Raw genomic sequence first — 19,540 nt, forward strand, 5'->3', positions numbered from 1 at the left:
GAAAAACTTCAAAAACAGACTCCAAAGAGAGACTGCAGAGCTAGAATTGATATGCAAACTAGACACAATCAACTCCGGTTTGAATAAGGACTGGGAATGGCTGAGCCATTACAAACGTTGACTATCTCCCCTTGTAAGTACTCTCACACTTCTTATCACACTGTCTGTACTCGGCTAGCTTGATTATCACTTCAAAAGTTTTTTTTTTTTTTCTCTTAATTAATTGGCCTCTCAGAGTTGGTAAGACAACTCCCACCTGTTTATGCTCTCTGTATGTGTGTATATATATCTCCTCATTATATGTTCCATTCTATATGCATCCGAAGAAGTGGGCTGTAGTCCACGAAAGCTTATGCTCTAATAAATTTGTTAGTCTCTAAGGTGCCACAAGTACTCCTGTTCTTCTTTTCAGGTATGTGTGTGTGTCTGTCTGGGGTGTATGTCTGTCTGTCTGATGTGTGTGTTTGGGATGTCTGTCTGTCTGTCCAATGTGTGTGTGTGTCTGTTCAGGGTATGTGTGTGGGTGTCTGGAGTGTGTGTGTCTGGTGTGTGTGTCAGTCCGGTGTGTGTGTGTGTTTGGCTATCTGGGGTGTGTGTGTCCGGTGTGTGTGTGTCCGGGGTGTGTGACTGTCCAGGGTGTGTATGAGTGTATGTGTCTGTCCAGGGTGTGCATGAATGTATGTGTGTGTGTCTGTCTGGTGTGTGTATGGGTCCAGGGTGCGCTTGTGCGTCAGTCGGGGGTATGTGTGTGAATGTGTGTCTGTGTCCGGTGTGTGTGTGTCCAGGGTGTGTGTCTGTCCGGGCCGGGGATGACAACCCGGCTCGTTGGGCACTTGCAGCTTCCAGGCTCTCAATCACACCCCGCGCTGCCGCGGGGCTCCGGTCAGACTGCGGGCGGAGCCGCTGCCAGGAGCCCGCCCGTCGTGCCGGCCCCTGGGCGGGAGCTGGCGGGTCCCTCCTCCAGCTCAACTCTCCCCGCCCAGGAGCTACCCGACCAGGTGAGCGGAGCGCCCCGCCAAGCACCCACGGGCTGGCCCGGCCCGGCGCAGCGGGGAGCGGCCGGCGTCTGCGGTGGGTTCCGGCGGGGGAGAGGGAAAAGGGTGAGGGTGGCGGGAGAGGGGGCGGCGGGGGCCAGGGAGGTGGTGTCTCTGGGCTGGGCGGTGGGGGTGTCTGGGGCAGCAGGGCTGGGCAGGAGGTGTCTGAGCCAGCAGGAGCCGGGCAGGAGGTGTCTCTGGGGTGGGCAGGGTGTGTGGTGTGTCTGGGGCAGCAGGGCCGGGCAGAGGGTGACTCTGGGATGGGGGGTCGTGGGGGGTGAATGCCCATTTTATACCCACTGGTGCCAGGTTTCCGTGTTCCCAGGGCAGATTCCCCGGGGGGTGGTGTGGAGAGGGGCCCAGGCTGGTGTTGGGATCCCTGCCCACGGGGGAAGAGCAGGGGCAGGCAGACGCTCTGAGGCCATAGGATTGCCTCTCAGCGGGTGCCTGTATGCCGATCCCAGGGACAGATCTCTGCCTGTGCCTGGCACGGTTTTCTAAGGTCAGTTTCTAACCGTTGGGAGCGTGTTAATGAGACTCAACGGGGGTGCTCAGGACAGAGTGCCACCTGGCATGGGGAAACCGGGCATCTGATCTGATGGGGAGTGGGGTACAGGGTCCATCGCCTCCAGGATGAGGCATGGGGCACAGGACCTGCCACTACCAGGTCACTGCTTCAAATCTGCCCTGGTCAGTCATAACCATTCCTGTCCCGTGGTTTTTGTGGCATGGGGAGGGCATCTCCACCTACCATGCTTTCTGCCTCTGTAGAAACCCTACTATTCTCCTGGCTTCTCGGTGTCTTTCCCCACTTTCATACCCCCCCCACCCCCGGTGAGCATGCCCAGCAGGTGGGTGGGTGTGGGGTAGAGGGAGCAGCTGGCTCTCCTTATCCATTTCCCCCTGTCTCTGCCTTCCTCTGGCATGTGGTGACAGAGCAGAGGAGGTGTGAGACAGTGCAGGCGAGTTTCCGGAATCACTGCAGTGTTCTAGGTGTGTGGATGCTGCTAGCAGCCCAGCCCTAGATGGAATGAGAGGAGGAAGTTCCCCACTCCAAAGCCGCCTTGTTTAAAAAGCAAATTTTCCTTATCTGTAAGCTGGAGTGTGTAATTAAACTAATCTAGAGGTGCTGCCATGCCCCTTGGGGATACTCACCAGCAGAAGGGTGGCTTGTTTGGCTTACCATATGTTGCTTGGGAAAAGGTTTAAACTAACCCAGAAAAATGGTCTCTTATAGTGGAATAAGGCTTGTCCATGGCGGAGGATGGATGGGTAGTGGTGGTGGGGTTATACTGGTGTAACTATAGTGGTATAATTGATAAAACTTTCCCATGTAGACAAGGCCTAAGTAAGTGCCCATGCAACAATGGCAGTTTAGCTACATAACCAGCCAGTTGCGGATGCACATCCTGCACTTGAGGGCACCTTCATGTGCGCTTATGAAGGTTAGGAAAATGTGCCCCTGAGGCTATAGCCGTGTATAATAATAAACCAAACAGAAGCCAAATCCTGTCAACTTCCCTTACTCCAGGGACCCGGAGTCTGAAATCCAGTGGAACTCGTCTCCAGAGTCGGGCGGATCCATCGAGGCAGGTGTTCTATAAAGCTGGAACAGACTTGGGCTCGCTATGTATGGAGATGATTTGGGGCCGGGAGTTTTACCTCTTGATCGGTTGCAGTTTTTGCTCTTGAGGGAAGTGAGCGCAGTCCTGAGGCCTCCCTTGTTATCAGACAACCTGACTGGGGCCCTATTCTGCACTTCAGTGCTCCTTTCAACCTTCCTGACAAAGGCTCCTGCCCAGATGGTTTTGGGAATAGAGGGAGGCGGGCCGTCAATAAGGTACCTCATTCCCATTTTAGCTAGATGCAGGCTGACCTTTGATGCTCAGTCCCTGGATCTGCAGCAGGTGCCTGAGTGAGGGAGAGGAATCTTCGCCCTCTCCCCTCCCCAGCCCTTACTGTCTCCATCTCATGGCAATGTGGAGGCCAGATGGAGGAGGGGCTGCCCGGTGCTACCTCTTCCAAACAGCTTGGGCTACCCGTGAGAGATGAGGGGATTCTGGGGGAAAGAAGTGTCGTCTACTTGCAGATTCCAACTGGAGTGGGCCCCAGAGCTATACAGCCATCAGTCTTTAGAGATCCAAATGTCGTAGCTGGTTATAAAACCTAGCCAGGCTTCTTTGTTCTGTTCAAAATTCGATGTGCCTCAGCCCCAGTGTGTATCCAGGGCAGTGCACACAGGGTGTATTGGCTTGCCTCGTTTGGGTGAACCCTTACTGAGGTTATCAGATGCTTGACTGTGCAAGTGGCTGGCTGACACGGCAGTGCAGCGTCAGGGCAGCATGCTTCATTACCCATCAATACAAATCCACTTCTTTCCTCCAGTGAATGAGATGGACCAGCGCTTTTCTGGGTCTGTCCTGCTGGTAGGTGCTGTGGACATGCTGGAGAGATCCAGCCAGCATGGGGGGCCTGATCCCCTCTGCACTCTGGGGGGAGACCCGGTGCCTGCTCTGGGGGATGGGGAGGCGGTGTGCTCCCAGTTGGTACTCAAGTGCGGCATGACACCTCTTCAATGTTGCGACTAACATGCTCTCTCCTGCTGGTATTTCAGCTGAAGTGGAATGGTAGCTCACACTCGATGGATCCCAGACCCGCTCAGAACTGAGGCGCTTAGGTGACTTTTGAAGTCAAGGATCTTGGAGTGGCGTTTCCTCCCATAGCATGGGGCTTTCATTCCTGGTTTGCCTCTCTCTGGGGTTCATGCTCACCGGAGTTTCTTTCAGCACTTGGCAGTGCCCGCGGATTCCCTATAGCACTACCAGGGACTTCACTGTCAAGTATGAGCTGCCTAGCTTCACCGCGGATGGCCCCATCCAGAACATTGTCACCTACAAGGATCCGAGCGGAGCAGCCGCCCTCTTTGTGGCGGTGCGGAACAAGATCTACGTGGTGAACCCGGCACTGGCAAACTCATCAATCATCGTGACTGGCCCCGTGGGCAGTGCCCAGTGCGAGATCTGTGCCCAGTGCCAGGAGCCGGGAGATGGCCGGAAGCTTGAAGACACAGATAATGTGGTTCTGGTGATGGACCCATCTGAGCCATGGTTATACAGCTGTGGCACTTCCCAGCATGGCCGGTGCTTCCAGCACGAATTGGAAATCCAAGATAGCCTGGTGGTGGTTAGTGCCACCTACTGTTTGTATGCAGCTCAGAACAGTCCTGATGAGTGCCCAGACTGCGTGGCCAGCCCCCTGGGGACGAGGGTCCTGGTGACTGAAACCAGCCGTGTTTCTTACTTCTACATTGTCTCTACCATCAATAGTAGCATAGCTGCAAGGTACAGCCCGAAATCTGTGTCTATCCGGAGACCGAAGGCCACTTTGGATGGGTTCTCCTGTGTTTCCGATTCCCTCAACGTGCTTCCAGAGTTCCAGGACTCCTACCCCATTGATTACGTGTATTCCTTTAGTGCCCAGGACTTTGTGTACTTCCTGACTGTCCAAAAGGAGAGCCCCACATCCAGATCATACCACACGCGGCTGGTGCGGCTGACAGCCAAGGAGCACAACATGAATCGGTACCGCGAACTGGTCCTGGATTGCCGCTTCGAGTCCAAGCGCAGACGGAGGCGGAGCTCGGACAGGGAGCACAAGCACGATGTGGCTTTCAACGTGCTGCAGGCAGCCCATGTGGCCCGGCCAGGCCCAAAGCTGGCCCAGGAAATCAGCGTCAACGAAACCGACCTGGTCCTGTTCGGTGCGTTCGCTGAGAGTGAGGCAGAGAGCTCCATGCCTCGCTGGTACTCGGCTGTGTGCGCCTTCCCCGTGCACCAGATCAACCAGGCCATCGAGGATGGGATGTCCAAGTGCTGTGGCGTTGCCCAGCGTGAGCTGCTGCGAGGGCTCAGCTTCTTCCAGGCCGTTGAGTACTGCCCCCACAACGTGAGTCCCCTGCGAACGCTACCTTCCCCCTTGCCAGAGGAGCGGGGGGCATGCAGCGCTTTCTGCCCAGAGCGGTTTCTCTGGGGTGGGCCAGTTGGTTGGGATAAAAGGAAAGGCGGCCCAGTTGCCCCCAGTCCTCTCATTCCACATTGAATCTCAACTATTAAGGCTCAAAGTTTGGTTAGTGTCTTCCTGTTCCTCACGCTTACCTATGCTAGCCGGGCCTTTGTGCTTCCTGGTTCAGGGGGTGTTGAGATGACCTTTAGCAGCTAGGGTAACTGAGATCTGTCCGAGGGGAGCCCTGTCCTTGTGGAGTGCCCTGCCGGGTGAGGAGTCGCACTTGTCAGCGTGGTTAGGGCCAGGGGGTCGCTGCCCCAGCTGCGGCTCCAGGCTCTTTGCAGATCACGTATTGCTGACCTTGCTCCGAGCAGAGACGGTTGTGTCTCATGTCACCTTGAAGGTGGGACTAGCAGGGCTAGTTCACGATCAGTTATAGCGGCCTTGTTTTCTGTCCCCCAAACCCTAAAAGCTTCTCTTGCCGCTGCCTCTTCCCTCAGCCAGTGAGGTTTGGTTTAATTGCTTTTCTACCCCATGAATTATATATAAGCCCCGATGACACACATTTAATAGCAGCCTCATTACTGCTTGGCAGCACTGAGTTGATCCAAGTACCCTGCTCTGTCTTCTGTTTCCGTTCCTTCAAGAGGGTGTGGCCCAGGGGGTTAGCAAATAGCACTTCCCCTGCTCAAAGTGCTGTGCAAATATGAAAGGAGCCTCACAAAGTCCTGAGGAAACATTTGCTTCCCCTGCGTTTGCCAGATGGGGAAAGTGAGGCAGAGGGAGGGGACGGAGCTGGTCCAGAGTCCTGCAGAAAACCATGTCAGACCCAACATGAAAACTTGGGCTTTCCTGACTCCCACCCCCGTGATCTGCACTTGAGCCTATGTTTTCTGAGTGATGGGATACAGACAGACATGGCTATTGGCAGCAAGAGAGGGAGAGAGAGGAAAAAAGGGCTATGCCGACTTTTTGCTACTCACTGGCATTTTGGGCTTCCAGTAGACTCCAAACCTGTGATCTCAGGATTGTAGAAAATGACCTCCCACAAAAATTCCCCTGGGCAGCAAGCACTGCTGTGGGCAAAGCTAATCCTGTGCCACCCAGCTGTGTTAGTGGGTGTTACCGTGCTCCTGGCCTCACACTGCCATAGCTACGGGGTATCTTACAGTGCCTGGCACTGTGGGGTTGCCCTTAGGCCGTGCCACAGTAGGCATGAGTAATAACAGTGATAACATGTGGCTAGCAATCTCTGCATAAAGTGAAAATCTGGTCTGATTTGGCCTTTTCCTATTCTTACTAATTGGCTGCTGTTTGCCGTCCTGCCCGCTCCTGGCATTGTGTGGCTGTTTGCTTTTCCTCTTTTCTCTCAGCTTTGTGTTCTTCCTGGAGCAGAACAAGTTGGTGCCCCCTTCCCTGGGGCTTCCAGCTCCAGGAATTGGGAACATGCTGCCTGTTTTGTTTGCAGAGTGCTGCAGGGAGGTGTTTACAACCTGACTACTGTGGTGTCCCACGGCTCAGATCCTGGGCAGCGCTCACCCAAGGTGGCCAACCCCTCCGTGTGGATACGTTTCTGGGCAGCGTTGTGTGAGATGAGGAGCAGGCTCACTTTGGGGAGATGGGGGGCCAGGGTCCCAGTTCTGGGGTGACTTGCAGTTTAACACTGGGCTGTGTCATGCTGGTAAACGGCAGGAGAGCCTGGCACCTTGCAGCGAGGGGGTTTGGAAGCGTGGGAGGTTCTGGTGTGAAATGGGCCCATAGGCCAGTTGGGAACTGATAGCGCGGGCTGTGCAGGCTGGCCGACTTAGTTTGCACAAGCAAAACAAACAGTGCGTTGGCAGCTGAAGGGGTGTTGCTGCCTCTGGAATCCGAAGGCTGCCTGCTCCGCCGGATTGTGCAATAATCCTGACTCATTTCCCCTCTCTGTCGCTACATGATTTCTGGCTGCGGGTGGATTTCTACAGTGGCTGGAACGGCTTCTGGCTGAGCGATCCACCCAGGAAAGCCCCTCACTCCAGCACACAGGAAACCCATGCATGCCTGGCTGTTAGGAAGAGTAAAGGGCGAGGCCTCGGTAGCAGCTCTGTTTCTGTCTTGTCCTTCCATCCAGTGGGAGCTTGGTTGTGTCCTGAGCATGTGTTAAGCCCTTGAGGCAGCTCTAGGGAAGTAGTGTATGTCACTTCTGAACGTGGACTTAGCTACCATTTGAAGCCAGGCGCTGTGCTGAGGAGCAGTGGCTGGGGGTGGGGGTGGGGGGGAACGCAGAGGCTAGGTTTATCTCTCTCATTCAAGCCCAGCCCGATCCACTTTTAAATAATGGGATGAGACATGCTGGGAGAGACTCAGGCCTGGGGAGCAGGCACAGTATGGACTGGCTCTAGGCTTGCTCTGTCAGGCTGGGCGGGGTGAGTTCTCCATCTGCAGTGGGGAGCCAGCTAAAGGGTGTTACAGGCGTTCCTTGGGAACATGCCGCCCCAGGGCATGCAGGTGACCAGTTCTGTCCTTGACCTGTGATGGGACCCTCCTTCCAGATCCAGCAGCTTTGCCTGCCCCCCTCCCCCCCACCCGCCCTTGGATCTAGATGGCGCTGCCTCAGTGGACATCACCTGCTGTAAAGAGGAGGCTGGTGCTCGTCTGCACTGTGTTATTCGAATGAGGAGTCAGCCTGGGCACCTGGGCTCTGGCCAGATGGGCTCACCTGCATGTCCTGTGCACTGGCAGTCAGGCCAGAGAGCTGTATGTCCAGGGGTCTGGGGGAACAGCCCCATCCTGTGGCTATGGAGGACTGGGGTGGCCGTGTTATCTCTCCTCCTCTATGTCTGCATCCCTGCTCAAACCCAGCAGAGCCCTGGTGTGGGTGCTATTCCCTTAGGGTTACCATATTTTGTGCCTCCAAATGGAGGACACTCCACGGGCCCCCGGCCCCGCCCCCAGCCCCGCCCATGCCCCCGCCCCAACTCCGCCCCCTCCCCAAAGTCTCCGCCCCCTCCCCTGCTTCCCGCGAACATTTGATTCGCGGGAAGCCTGAAGCAGGTAACGGGGATGTGGGGGGGAGGAGGCGCGGCCCAGGCTGGCCCCCGGCGGCTCCAGCCTGGGTCGGCTCGGGCCCTGGGGTGCCGGCCCCGGCCCGCCCAGCACTGCCGGCCCCCGGCGGCCCAGCGCACCCCCCAGCTATCCCGGACCGGCTCCCAGCTCCGCGACCCCGCGGCCCAGCGCGACCCCGCGGCCCGGCGCACCCCCCCGCTACCCCGGCCCGCGGCCCGGCGCACCCCCCCCCCCCCACTACCCCGGACCGGCCCGCGGCCCGGCGCACCCCCCCGCTACCCCGGACCGGCCCGCGGCCCCGCGGCCCGGCGCACCCCCCCCGCTACCCCGGACCGGCCCGCGGCCCCGCGGCCCGGCGCACCTCCCCCGCTACCCCGGACCGGCCCGCGGCCCCGCGGCCCGGCGCACCTCCCCCGCTACCCCGGACCGGCCCGCGGCCCCGCGGCCCGGCGCACCCCCCCGCTACCCCGGACCGGCCCGCGGCCCCGCGGCCCGGCACACCCCCCCGCTACCCCGGACCGACCCGCGGCCCCGCGGCCCGGCGCACCCCCCCGCTACCCCGGACCGGCCCGCGGCCCCGCGGCCCGGCGCACCCCCCCGCTACCCCGGACCGGCTCCCGGCCCGGCCCCGCGCCCCCGGCTCCCCGCACGGCACCATGCCCCCGGCCCCGCGACCCCGGCCCGGCCCCGCACCGGCCCCGGCCAAAGAGGCCCCGCCGAGCCCTCCCTCCCTCCTGATTTTCCCGGACATGCCCGGCTTTTGGGGATTTCCCCCCGGACGGGGATTTGAACCCCCAAAAGCCGGACATGTCCGGGAAAATCCGGACGCATGGTAACCCTATATTCCCTGGGGCTCAAGGTAAGGGCTTGTTCCTAGCACAGTGCTGTAGGGGGGTGCCTATGGCACTGTTCCCCATGTTACCCACCAAAAATCTAGGGCACCTCGCTTATATCCTACCAAGGGTTCAAGGGGTGACCCAATCAATTTAGGCATCCCCACCCTTTTCCTTCCAAGGGCTCAGGGTGTAAGGCACCTATCCTTACCCATGGGGCTCAGGAAGAAACCTGGTCAATTTAAGTACCTGCCCTTTCCCTTGGGGCTCAGGGCCTTATAGGTCTGCGGGACTTTTTCCCGGTGAGAGAGCCTTACACAGCTGTGCTCTAAACATCTATTTATTAACAACACACACAGAATACATATACCAAGCAAATCTCTTATGCTCAACACTCCCAATATACAGACAAAATTCACCCGATGGCCAGTCAGGATCCTCTCATCTGGGGGTTCTGGTGATGCGTCTGCACGTCACAGTGGTGCAGAGGGGTCAGAGTTCCAGCAGCTTGATATTAAATTCCTGTCCAAAGAGCATTGTTTTTTGTTATATTGTTTAAGTAAAACAAGCTACCTCCTTTAACTCAGTACCACTAGGTAACAAAATTTAACCAATCATGCACTGGCACCTCTGTTTTTTCCTCCCTGTTCAATATTTTATCTCTCATACCCAAATTGTAACTTATGATCTTTTGTGTTTGTGCAGATGGTCAGCATAAATTCACTGGTCAGAGCTTATCGTATCTATTTTACCAAGTCTTGGGGTCTTTCTGTTTCCTCCCTAAACTTCCCAGTGCCTGGGTGTCTCTACCTTACAAACCTTGGTGTTATAACTCTTGTTAGGGGCATTCCTGAGGTGGGGGCACCTTAGCAGCAGTGGAGCACTTTTTCCCCTTAATTTTAGTGGTGACATCCCTGAGTTTCACCCAAGGCTGGTTTAGTATGGGGTGAGTTAAATCTCAGGCCTACACCCAGCTTTCCTACCCCTTCTCTCCTGGGAGTGCCATCCCAGATGGAATAGTGACTCCAGCCCTTGGGCTGATCTTTGGAGCCCCAGCACTCTCTCAGATCCAGCCATGCTTCAGTGGGCTGCCTGGGTCTCAAACCCAACCCAAGTCCTGTCCCAGGTCAAAGAGTGGGCAGGGCACCATCAGCATCACCGTGTCTCTGATCTGACCTTGGTTGGAGTAGCAAGGGGGTTGCAGGTCAGGACTGAGTAGCACCGAGTGCAGGAGGCAGGTAGCTCACATCATCAGCTCCTCATCATCCTGATCCCTAAATCTCCTCCCTCTCCCTGTTTGGAAACAAACAGATGACTGAAGAGAGGCAGCAAGTCATCCAGCTGTGGCGGCTCCCTACTCATGCAATCCCTCTCTGGCCTGGCTGCACTTGCACTTCCTGGTGGTACCGCCTGGCATTGCCATGCTCTGTTGCTGCAGAACTGGGGGCATCGGCACCGTCCTTGCAGACTGGTGGCAGTGTCCTAAGCTGCTTGGACAGCGAGTTGGGGGGTACGAAAACCCAGAATCAAGCCAGTACTGAGCTCCAGAAAGCAGGGACAGAGTAGGCATGGGGGGAGGCCGGGTGCCTGTGACTCACCCAGTGCAGACACAGACAGGGTGTGTAGCCTGCTGCATGTTTGCTGTCTCTAATTAGCTCTCACCTCTGCACCTGGGAACTGCCTAATCTGGATGTTCCTATTGCAGGCCTCTCAGCAGGTGCACTGGGCACATTTGGCACAGTTAATCATGGGAGATTTGTAACCTCGTGTTTGGTGTGTTGGCCTTGTTAAGTCAGGGGTAACAGTGCCAGGTCTGGGGCTCTCCTAGCTGTAAGCTGAGTGCACACAGATGTGAGAGGTGCTTCTGATTTAGGGTTCCGCTCGTGGCTGCTAATTGCCGTGTAATCTGACCCACTCCTCTGGATCCTCAGAGAGCTTGTTTTCAATAGAACTCGGTCTCCTGGAGATGGGGTTCAAATACCCTGGTGTCCTGCCCACCGCAAGGCCAAACCTCTGCTGGGTGCGGCATAACCACATTCTGCAATCAGAGACCTTTTGTCTGTGCCTGGGGTCTCGGGCAGCAGGGGAATTGGGGCTGCAAAGAGGTCTGGGGAGGGGAGCAGCCACAGGTGGCCCTGGAGACTGTGTTTGTTGGTACAGAAATACGAGGGGAATTAGTGCCAGCTTTTCTAGGGAGATACAGCCAGGGAGGGTGAGCCCTGAGTTTCACCCTGCTGTGCCTCAGCCCTGTGAGCGTGTCTCAGCTAGTCTCCACCTGTGCTCTCCTGGAGCTATGCTTAAGTATCTGACCTGTGCTAGCATTCAGCTAACCGGCTGCAGCTCCAGTTGGGTGGGTGTGTCCCATGCTCCATTCCCTGCCCAGCTGCTCCTAAGCAATGGAAGGAACAACTCCCCACGGGCTGGTTAATGTTAATATTTAATAGGAGAGCTGAGAGACCTGCCCAGTGCTGGTCTCCTGTGGATGCAACCCCAGAGCCTGATTGGGGTGAGGCCTGGGGATGGGAAGTCTCTGGGCTCGCCTTGGTGGTCTGGGAAGCTATTTTCAGTCCTTTTCATTGGCAGTAAAAAGCTTCCATGTTTTGGGTTGCGTTGGCAGGTATGGATTTTGTGTTGGATCCGGGATGCTCCACCCTGTGATTTGCCAGTGTCACAACCTCTTTACCCCTGTTGCCTCTGGCCCTTCCCAGCTCTGTCTCAGGAATGATACAGTGGTGTCCTGCTGCCTCCTTGCCCGGGTACTGAGTGACCCTGGCTTTGGAACTGGGAGTAGTGTGTGGAGTGGAACCTACAGGCCCCTCCTTGTGAGAGTGGCTGAGTGCAGGACCCCAGGGCAAAGGCGCCTCGTGGCTGTGTTCTTCTCCCTCAGTAGCTGCTACCCTCTCTGAGTAGCATGTTGCAGCAATCCCATGTCTGTGCTGCAAATCTGGGAAGCCCGGGGCTGCTGACGGGGAAGGGCCGAGAGCATGGGAACACATCCCCTGACTCCAGTGATGGTGCCATGCAGGGGTCTTGACTTGGAGCTTGTCCTGGGACCATGCCATGTGCATTCAGCATTCTGTGGCTATCCTGTGGCACTGCTGTATGGGGAGACCTCCTGAGGACTGCTGTGATTGAGCTATGATAGCGGAACTTGTGTGGCACAAATGCAGCTGAGCTGCAACCCTCTGAAACCCTGGGATCTTCTCCAGAGGGCAGCATGTTGTCTGCTGAGCACACCAGGCAGCAAGTGCCTTGCACAAGTCCAGGGCCCAATTCAATGGGCTTTCAGCCCATCTGACTTTCTTAGCAGTCTGACAGAAACAAAGTGTGCCATCCACTGAAACCTGATTAACTCTCACACTGAGGGTGTCTCTACGCTGGTGCTGGAGGTGGGATTTCCAGCCCCAGGAGACAGACCCATGCTGGCTCTGAGCTGGCGGGCTAAAAACAGCCGTGTAGTTGCTGCAGCATGGGCAGTGGGACAGGCCACCCTCTCGAGTGTGTACCTAGGGTCTCAGATGAGATCGTACCGGGGTGCCTGGCCCAATGCTCACACTGCTGTGACAATGCTGCTGTTTTTAGCATGCTTTGCTCGACCAGACGCCAGGGCTGGTGGTGAGCAGCTGGCACTATGCTTCCCGATTGCAGAGCCGGTGCATAGCTTGTTTCTGACCCACCAGGAGGGGAAAGCAAGGAGTCAGATTCCGGGGAGCGAGTGCCCCCCAGAGGAGGCTGCTCCAGCATTGCCTCTGACCATGTCCAGTATGATGGTTCTCCTGGGGTGACACCTGCTTGCTGATAGAGAGACAATGTAGGCCAGTTCTGATCTCACGTGTGCACACACAGCGGGCACTCTGCTCTGGCAGGATCCAGGCCAGCTCCCCCTTTCCTGTTCCCTGGTGCTAGGCGCTTCTTGGCACCCTTTCTCTCCTCTGCAGACTTCCTAACCCTCTCCAGGTTCCTCCCTAGGCACAATGCTGCTCTGCTCCCCCACCTGGAGCTGATACCCATGTCTGGCATGGTGCCAGGGCGGCTCGGGGAGATCAGTCTATCCAGTAATGCTCCGGCTTGCACAGGGGCTAAGTGACAGGAGGCCCTTTTGGAGCCACGGGGCTATGGCAGTGTGAATGACTTTATTCTCCTTAAAAAGAACAGGAGTACTTGTGGCACCTTAGAGACTAACAAATTTATTAGAGCATAAGCTTTCGTGGACTACAGCCCACTTCTTCGGATGCATTTCCTCCTTGGAGCCCCAGGAGGAAATGTTCAGTGGTGTCCGGGCTTGGGAAGGCAGGGAGGGGTGTGTGCGAGCTAGTCTGCTGGATTCTAGGCCAAGCCTCATCACCGATTTGCTTCCAGGGCCTGAGGCAGTGGAGAGGCTTCCATGTGGGTGTGGGACGCTGCCAGGGGGTTTGTGCACATTCCCCAGGCCTGTCAGAGAATAAAGGTGAGGCCTGAGTCACCCCACAGCTGACTGCACCAGATTTAAAGGCACAGGGTCCTGTTCTCAGCTGTGCGGTATTTTCGGTCCCACGCTCCGAGCAGCCCGAGACGGGTCGCCTTAGTTGGTCTTTAGCTCAGGGCTGGGCGGTGTCTCCGTGGAAGCTGGTATGGTGCCAGCCGCAGGGGTTGTGTGGCATGGCTGATCTGAGGGGTTGCTGTGGTTTCCATGCACGTTCCTGGGACTGATCCTTGTCACTCTTGGGAGCTTGTCTGGGGGCATGCAGCACAGGACGGACATGGTTCTGCGACCCCAGTGCTCAGAGCCAGGGCTGGCAGCAGGGGAGGGACATGGTTCTGCGACCCCAGTGCTCAGAGCCGGGGCTGGCAGCAGGGGAGGGATATGGCTCTGTGATCCCAGTGCTCAGAGCCGGGGCTGGCAATCTGACCTATTGGGAAGGCTGCTCAGCATTTCCTGTTATAAGACTCCATTGTCAGTTACTTATAACTTTGCCAAATTCTAACCATTTGGGCTTAAATTTTCCATGCCCCGTGTCTTCCGCAGCCTGAATTTTGTTGGGAATTTCTAGCCAAAATGGTCAAGCTGTTTCCAAGAATGAGGCTGGGGAAATATATGCTGTGTTGCCCAGTGGCAGTGGAGTGGCATTTAAAGAGGGTCAGGACTCCCTTCCCCCATGGGAGAATTTGGATTATCCAGGGCCTCCCCTCCCACTGGAGGGACCAGGCCTCTCCCCTCGGCCTTCTCCCCATAGGGCTTGTCTGCACTCCGCCATGGAGCAGTTTGTAGGGGTTGTGAATTGTGTATTAACACATCAGGGTCTCCATGGGGCAGTTAGTGCTCTGCAGCTCACCTCCCCCTCTCCCTCCCCCGGTAGATGGGTCTGTGGTGTGTCTCCCAGAAATCCGCCACCCTATGCAGCTAGCTTGTTTGCCTGTAGGTGCAGCAGCCCCTGTTTCCCTGTGGTCGGATCGAGGTTTTGCATGTGACCTTTTGCATGGCCAGCTCTAGTGGCCCCATACTTTGGAGCAGGGATGTGACACGGGGTCACCCCAGTGTCAGAAAGGTACCTTTTGTTGTCCCCAGAAAAATCCTTCCATACTTAGCTAAGTTCAAAGAATTTTAACGTTACAGTTCACACATGCTCAGTGAAGACTCTGGAGATTTTCCCTCACTGAGCATGCTCCATTGCCCCAGAGCTCCCAGTGCTGACCAGTCTGCGCAGCCACCTTCCTACTGAGCATCTGATGCTCCAGCCCAGGCTAGAGGGGGTGGGCAGAGCAGAGCTGTTCCTGGCCCCAGCTGGGCACGGGGACTGAGGGCAGGAGCCGGGCTCTTGTGCGCTCTCAGAGCTCCCCTGCTGGCAGCCAGGCCTTGGGGAGCAGGAAGCTGAGTTGAATGCAGAGGGGCAAGAGCCAGTCCTGGGAGGCAGGGGAAGGAGTAACCTGGGACCAGGAGTCTGAGACTGGGGTGGGGTGGGGTGACTGGGCCTGGAATGTGTGTGGGGGGGAGGCTGAGACTGCTTGGGCAAGGAAATGAGGACTGAGAGCCACTGAGGGAGGCATTCAGGTCGGACAAGGGGCTGCGGATTGGGGCTGGTTGGACAAGGAGAATGCGGGGGGATAGAGACAGATCTGACGAGGAGCTAGGTACAGGGGGAGAATTGCGACTGGGTAGGCCAAGAGACTGGGCCATAGGGCTGGCAGGGGGATTCAGTAGAGACAGGCTAGCTGAGGAGCGTGGAAAGGGAGTCTAGGGCAGGGGTCCCCAACGCAGGGCATCTAGGTGCACCCGCGTACTGGCTGGCGGACGAGCATCTGCTGAAATGCCGCCGACAAGCAGCGTCATCCAGAGGTGTCGCCGCTAAAATGCCGCCAATTTTCGGCGGCATTTCGGCGGCACCACCTCTGGATGCTGCTGCTTGTCGGCGGCATTTCGGCGGCAACGCCAATTGACATTGCTGCTTGTCGGCGGCATTTTGGCGGATGCTCGTCCACTGCCACGGTCCTCTGTGGCTCATCATCTGGCATCCGCCAGATGCAAAATGTTGGGGACCACTGGTCTAGGGAGAGAGACAGATTGGACAATTAGCTGGAGGAGGGACAGGCTGGGCAAGGAGACAGGGACTGGTATGAGAAGCCTGAGGACTGGAGACAGCCTGGGTAGGCAAGGAGCCTGGGTGGGGAAGAGACAGGACTGGGACAGGTTGGAGGGGATGGGACAGCTTGGGACAAATTGCAGAAGAGTCTGGGCTCCCCTCCAGGTGCGGGAATAGAAGCAGAGATCCCTGCATCTCACTGTTCCTCTACCACCAGCAGCTAACTGGGAGCCCCCAGCAAAGCGTGCGTCTCATCCCCTTGGCCCATGAGAGGATGACAACCTACTACTGATGTGGATTGCTCCAGGGGCAGAGGTCTGTGCAGTGCATCTAACAGTCCCAACCCTGCTGGTGACCCGACTGGGGCTCAGTATGATGCCCCAAGATGGCATTTCTGGATTTGCAGTTTGCTTTTTGAAAGCCTTTGGCCCCTTGTGTGTCTGTGTTAGGGCACAGCCATGACACACTAGCCTGTGGGGAAGTCGGATGGTGATCCTGTAATTAAAGGCTGCACCGTAATGCAGTCACCCCAGGGGCTGAATTCAAACAGCACGGGCGCCCTTTGATCTCCTGTTTCCTAATGTCTGAGGGCCGGGCTGTGTAACCTCCCTGGTGTTCCTGTGCCATGGTTTGTCGTGTGCCGCACTGTGAAGATGGGAAGTGCTGGCGACTGGAGCCCCGTTGGGAGCCCCTCCTGCAAGCCTTGCTCTTAGTGCTCCTCCCCAGTGAGACTCTGTCTGCCAGTAGCAGAGCACAACTGGATTTTGTCTAAGCAGATGCAGATGTGCAGGGGGAAGCGCCCTGTCACCTGATCCCTGTGCGGGAAGAACCAGAGGCTGTGAACTTCAGCCCCTGGAGGCTGTGAAATGCTGTGGGTGGCAGGGGCGTGGAGCGGGGGCGGTGAGGCGAGGCGGAGGCTGTCTGGGATAGGGCGCAGCAGGGCAGCCCTTTGCCCCATGACTGGCTATGCTTGTGCCTAGCCTGTAGCTCCATTCTGGGTAGAGGAGAGGGGTGGGCCAGAGGGTGTCTGTGGCCGCACAGCTACAGCGCTGCAGCTGTGTCCCGGTAGAGCTGCAGCCTAGACACTTCCTGTGCCAGCTAAGGGGTTTTCCCATGGCTAGAGTGAATCCAGCTCTCTGAGAGGTTGTAGCTAGGTAAAGGGAGAATTCTGTCAGCCTAGCTGTGCCTGCATTAGGGGTTAGGCCAGCATAACTACGGTGCTTGGGGTGACATTTTCCCAGCCGAGTGACGTTGCTGGGACAATTGGAATTTTAAGTGTAGCCCAGCCTGAGGCTGTGTACCGAGCCCTGATCTCAGCTGGATCCCTCGCCCCTCCCCGGTTTCATCTCCTGGGAGTTCTGCCCTGGAGTGATGGGAACCCACCATGTTTCCTGGGAGTGTGATGGAAAATCCTCCCTCCATGGAGGCTGCTGTGGCCTTTTGGTCCAGCTTCGTCTCCTTCCTTCCACTATTGTGTGTCATGGGGTCAGGCCAAGCCCTTTGCCTCAAGCCCTTGCTTCGGGAGTGGGAGGGCCCTGAGTCTGAACTCTTGCCAGATGTCTTGTCCGTTTCCCAAGAGTGCCTGGCATGAACTCATGCTGTTTACAGTTGGCTGCCCTCCTCTTCTGCAGCAGCTGCCTGGAGCTGTGCAAGTCCTAAAGGCAGGGAAATTGGGCTGCCTGCTCCACCTGGGTCGGGTGCTGGTGCGCGTGGAGGAAGGGTTTGGTGTTATGACTCCAGGCGAGACAGCTAAGCCGCGCAAGCAAGAGGCAAACAGGCCTTAAGTTAGGAGCTGCCTGTGGATTCAACAGCGGGATAGCAAATGATACGCAGCCAACGCGAGGCAGGACAGAAGCCCTGTGTCTTCATCTCCGGGATGACCCCTGTCCTGAAAGTCCCATCACAGGCTTAATGTGCCACCCTGCTCTAGTTGTAATCTGCACCAGTGTGTTCTGACCCACCTGCTGAGGTAGTGCTGGTGCCAGCGGTCCCTCCTGCCCCTCAGGTGACTAGCTAGCAGGGCCCTAGCGGTAGCGGCCTCACTCCCAGGGATGGTCTGCATCAGATCCCATGGAGCCTCCCTGTGGGGCTGTCCATGCCAGGCCCACGGATGTGGCTCTGGGCCAGGCGATGGAGAAGGGTTTCCAAGGGTGCTGCTGTGTGGCCCGGAACACTGAGGACATTTGTCCTTCTCCCTGTCCATCCTACGCCCTGATCATCAGCTTCCTTTGGGAGTCCCTGGCTCTGGCAGCTCAGGTTCGGTTCACTGGCTGCTGATCCCAGGGCAGGAGGTCTCCATCCGGCAGTGTGTGTGTCACAAGAGCGGCTTGCACATCACGCCTCCAGAGTGGTGCATGGCTTTGGTCTTCTGGCTCTCTGCTGGAGGAGTTGGGGGAGAGTTGCACCTTAGTGCCGCCCCTGTACAGCGCTCAGCTCCTCCAGGGCAGGGGCTGGATCCTGTACAGTGCAGAGCACGTGGCTGGACAGTGACTCACCTCTGTGCCACCCCCTGCACCGGGTGGGTGGCTGGCCTCTCCTTCCATGCCTTGGCACAGGCATCACCCCCTCTCTATCATTTTCCCCACCCACTTCTGGCACTGTTCCAGCTTCCGTCCTTGCCTGTCCTGCCTTGGCTGGGAAGTCACCTGCTTTGTGGATGGACTTGGGTGGTCAGCCCAGGCATTATCTCTCTGAGCAGCCATACGGAGCATGGGCGGCTGAGCTGTGTCTCTGGCCAGCTGGATCAGGGCCATGTGCCGCAGGGGCAGGGGAAGCTGTTTTCAAGAAGCTGCCCTGTGGCTGTGCCACCTCCACTCCTCTGCCCCTCTTCCATCTGTCCTGCCTGCCCCTCCCCGGGCAGTCCAACCTCCTCCCCCGCCCCGGGGCTGGGAAACTCTGGGATCAAGGCAGGGAGTTTGCCCATTATCCCAAGAGAGACTTCCCTGCGAGGGAAACAGCTCTAAAATTTCCTGGCAGCCGCCAGCAGTATCTGTTCCCTTGCAGCATCTCTTTTCTGCAGCTTAATGGCCAGTCCTCCCTCGCTGCTGGTGATTCCCAGCTGGCCCGGGTTTCTGCAGAAAGGGGAGCTGGAGATCAGGGGAGTCCCCTTCTCCTCGCCCAGCCAGCGTCAAGCCCAAAGGCTACCCACACCCGCAGGTGCCAAGTTCTGTATAGCACCATGGGGGATGTTCTGGGCCAATCAGTTACTGAGTTCATTTCATATTTGTCGATTGCATCAACTTCAGCTTCTGGGCAATGCACCCAGTAGTGGAAGGTGGGATGTATAGGGGTGGGGAGGGAGGTTAGGGGGTGTATGGGTGGGTGCTATGGAGTTGGGGGATGTATAGATGGGTGCTGGAAGGCTGGGTGGTACTGGGGTGCAGCAGGTGAATGGGGGTGCAGGTGGTACTGGGGAGTTGGTATATGGGTGGTGCTGGGGGGTTGGGGTGTATGGGTGGGTGCTGGGATGCTGGGTGGTACTTGGGGTTGGGGGGGTGTATGGGTGGGGGCTGGGATGCTGGGTGGTACTTGGGGTTGGGGGGTACTGGGGAGCTGGTATATGGGTGATACTGGGATGCTGGAGGGTTGTGGGTGTATGGGTGGGTGCTGGGGGGCTGGATGGTACTGGGGAGTTGGGGGTATATGGGTGGGTGCTGGGGGGCTGGATGGTACTGGGGAGTTGGGGGCGTATGGGTGGACGCTGGGGGGTTGGGGTGTATGGGGGTTGGGTGACACTGGGGAGTTGGGGGTGTATGGGTGGTACTGGGATGCTGGGGGGTTGGAGTGTATGGAGGGTTGGGAGATTGGGTTGTATTGGGGAGTTTGCAGTATATGGGCGATACTGGGATGCTGGGGGGTTGGGATATATGGGTGGGTGCTGGGGGGCTGGGTGGTACTGGGAGGTTGGGGTGTATAGGTGGAAATGTGGAGCTAACTGGTGGTGGTGGTGGGAGGAAGCCGGGCAGGGGGTAGCTGGAAGTGGCTGGGGCCAGCAGTGGATTCCCTGTCCCCTTTCCCCCCAGCTGCTCCCTCCCCACGGGTGGCCGGCAGAGGGAGCAGTGAGTGGCAG

General features: G+C 57.4%; 1 protein-coding gene across 3 annotated transcripts in view; it reads left to right on the forward strand.

The window, feature by feature from the left end:
- Nucleotides 1-1,002: 1,002 nt before the first annotated feature.
- The window catches only part of MST1R (macrophage stimulating 1 receptor), a 52,647-nt gene continuing 34,109 nt past the window's right edge, over nt 1,003-19,540 (forward strand). The window contains exons 1-3 of one of the 3 annotated variants that reach the window (XM_054034617.1): nt 1,003-1,071; nt 2,566-2,627; nt 3,649-4,979. In XM_054034617.1, the coding sequence (XP_053890592.1) occupies nt 3,759-4,979 (1,221 nt within the window). In that variant the 5' untranslated portion in view covers nt 1,003-1,071; nt 2,566-2,627; nt 3,649-3,758. Of the gene's footprint in view, nt 1,072-1,317; nt 2,628-3,648; nt 4,980-19,540 lie in introns of those variants that run through there. The other 2 variants (XM_054034618.1, XM_054034619.1) reach the window with 2 other exon arrangements.

The sequence above is a fragment of the Malaclemys terrapin genome, chromosome 7, assembly GCF_027887155.1.
Source record: "Malaclemys terrapin pileata isolate rMalTer1 chromosome 7, rMalTer1.hap1, whole genome shotgun sequence".
Classification (NCBI taxonomy): Eukaryota; Metazoa; Chordata; order Testudines; family Emydidae; genus Malaclemys; species Malaclemys terrapin.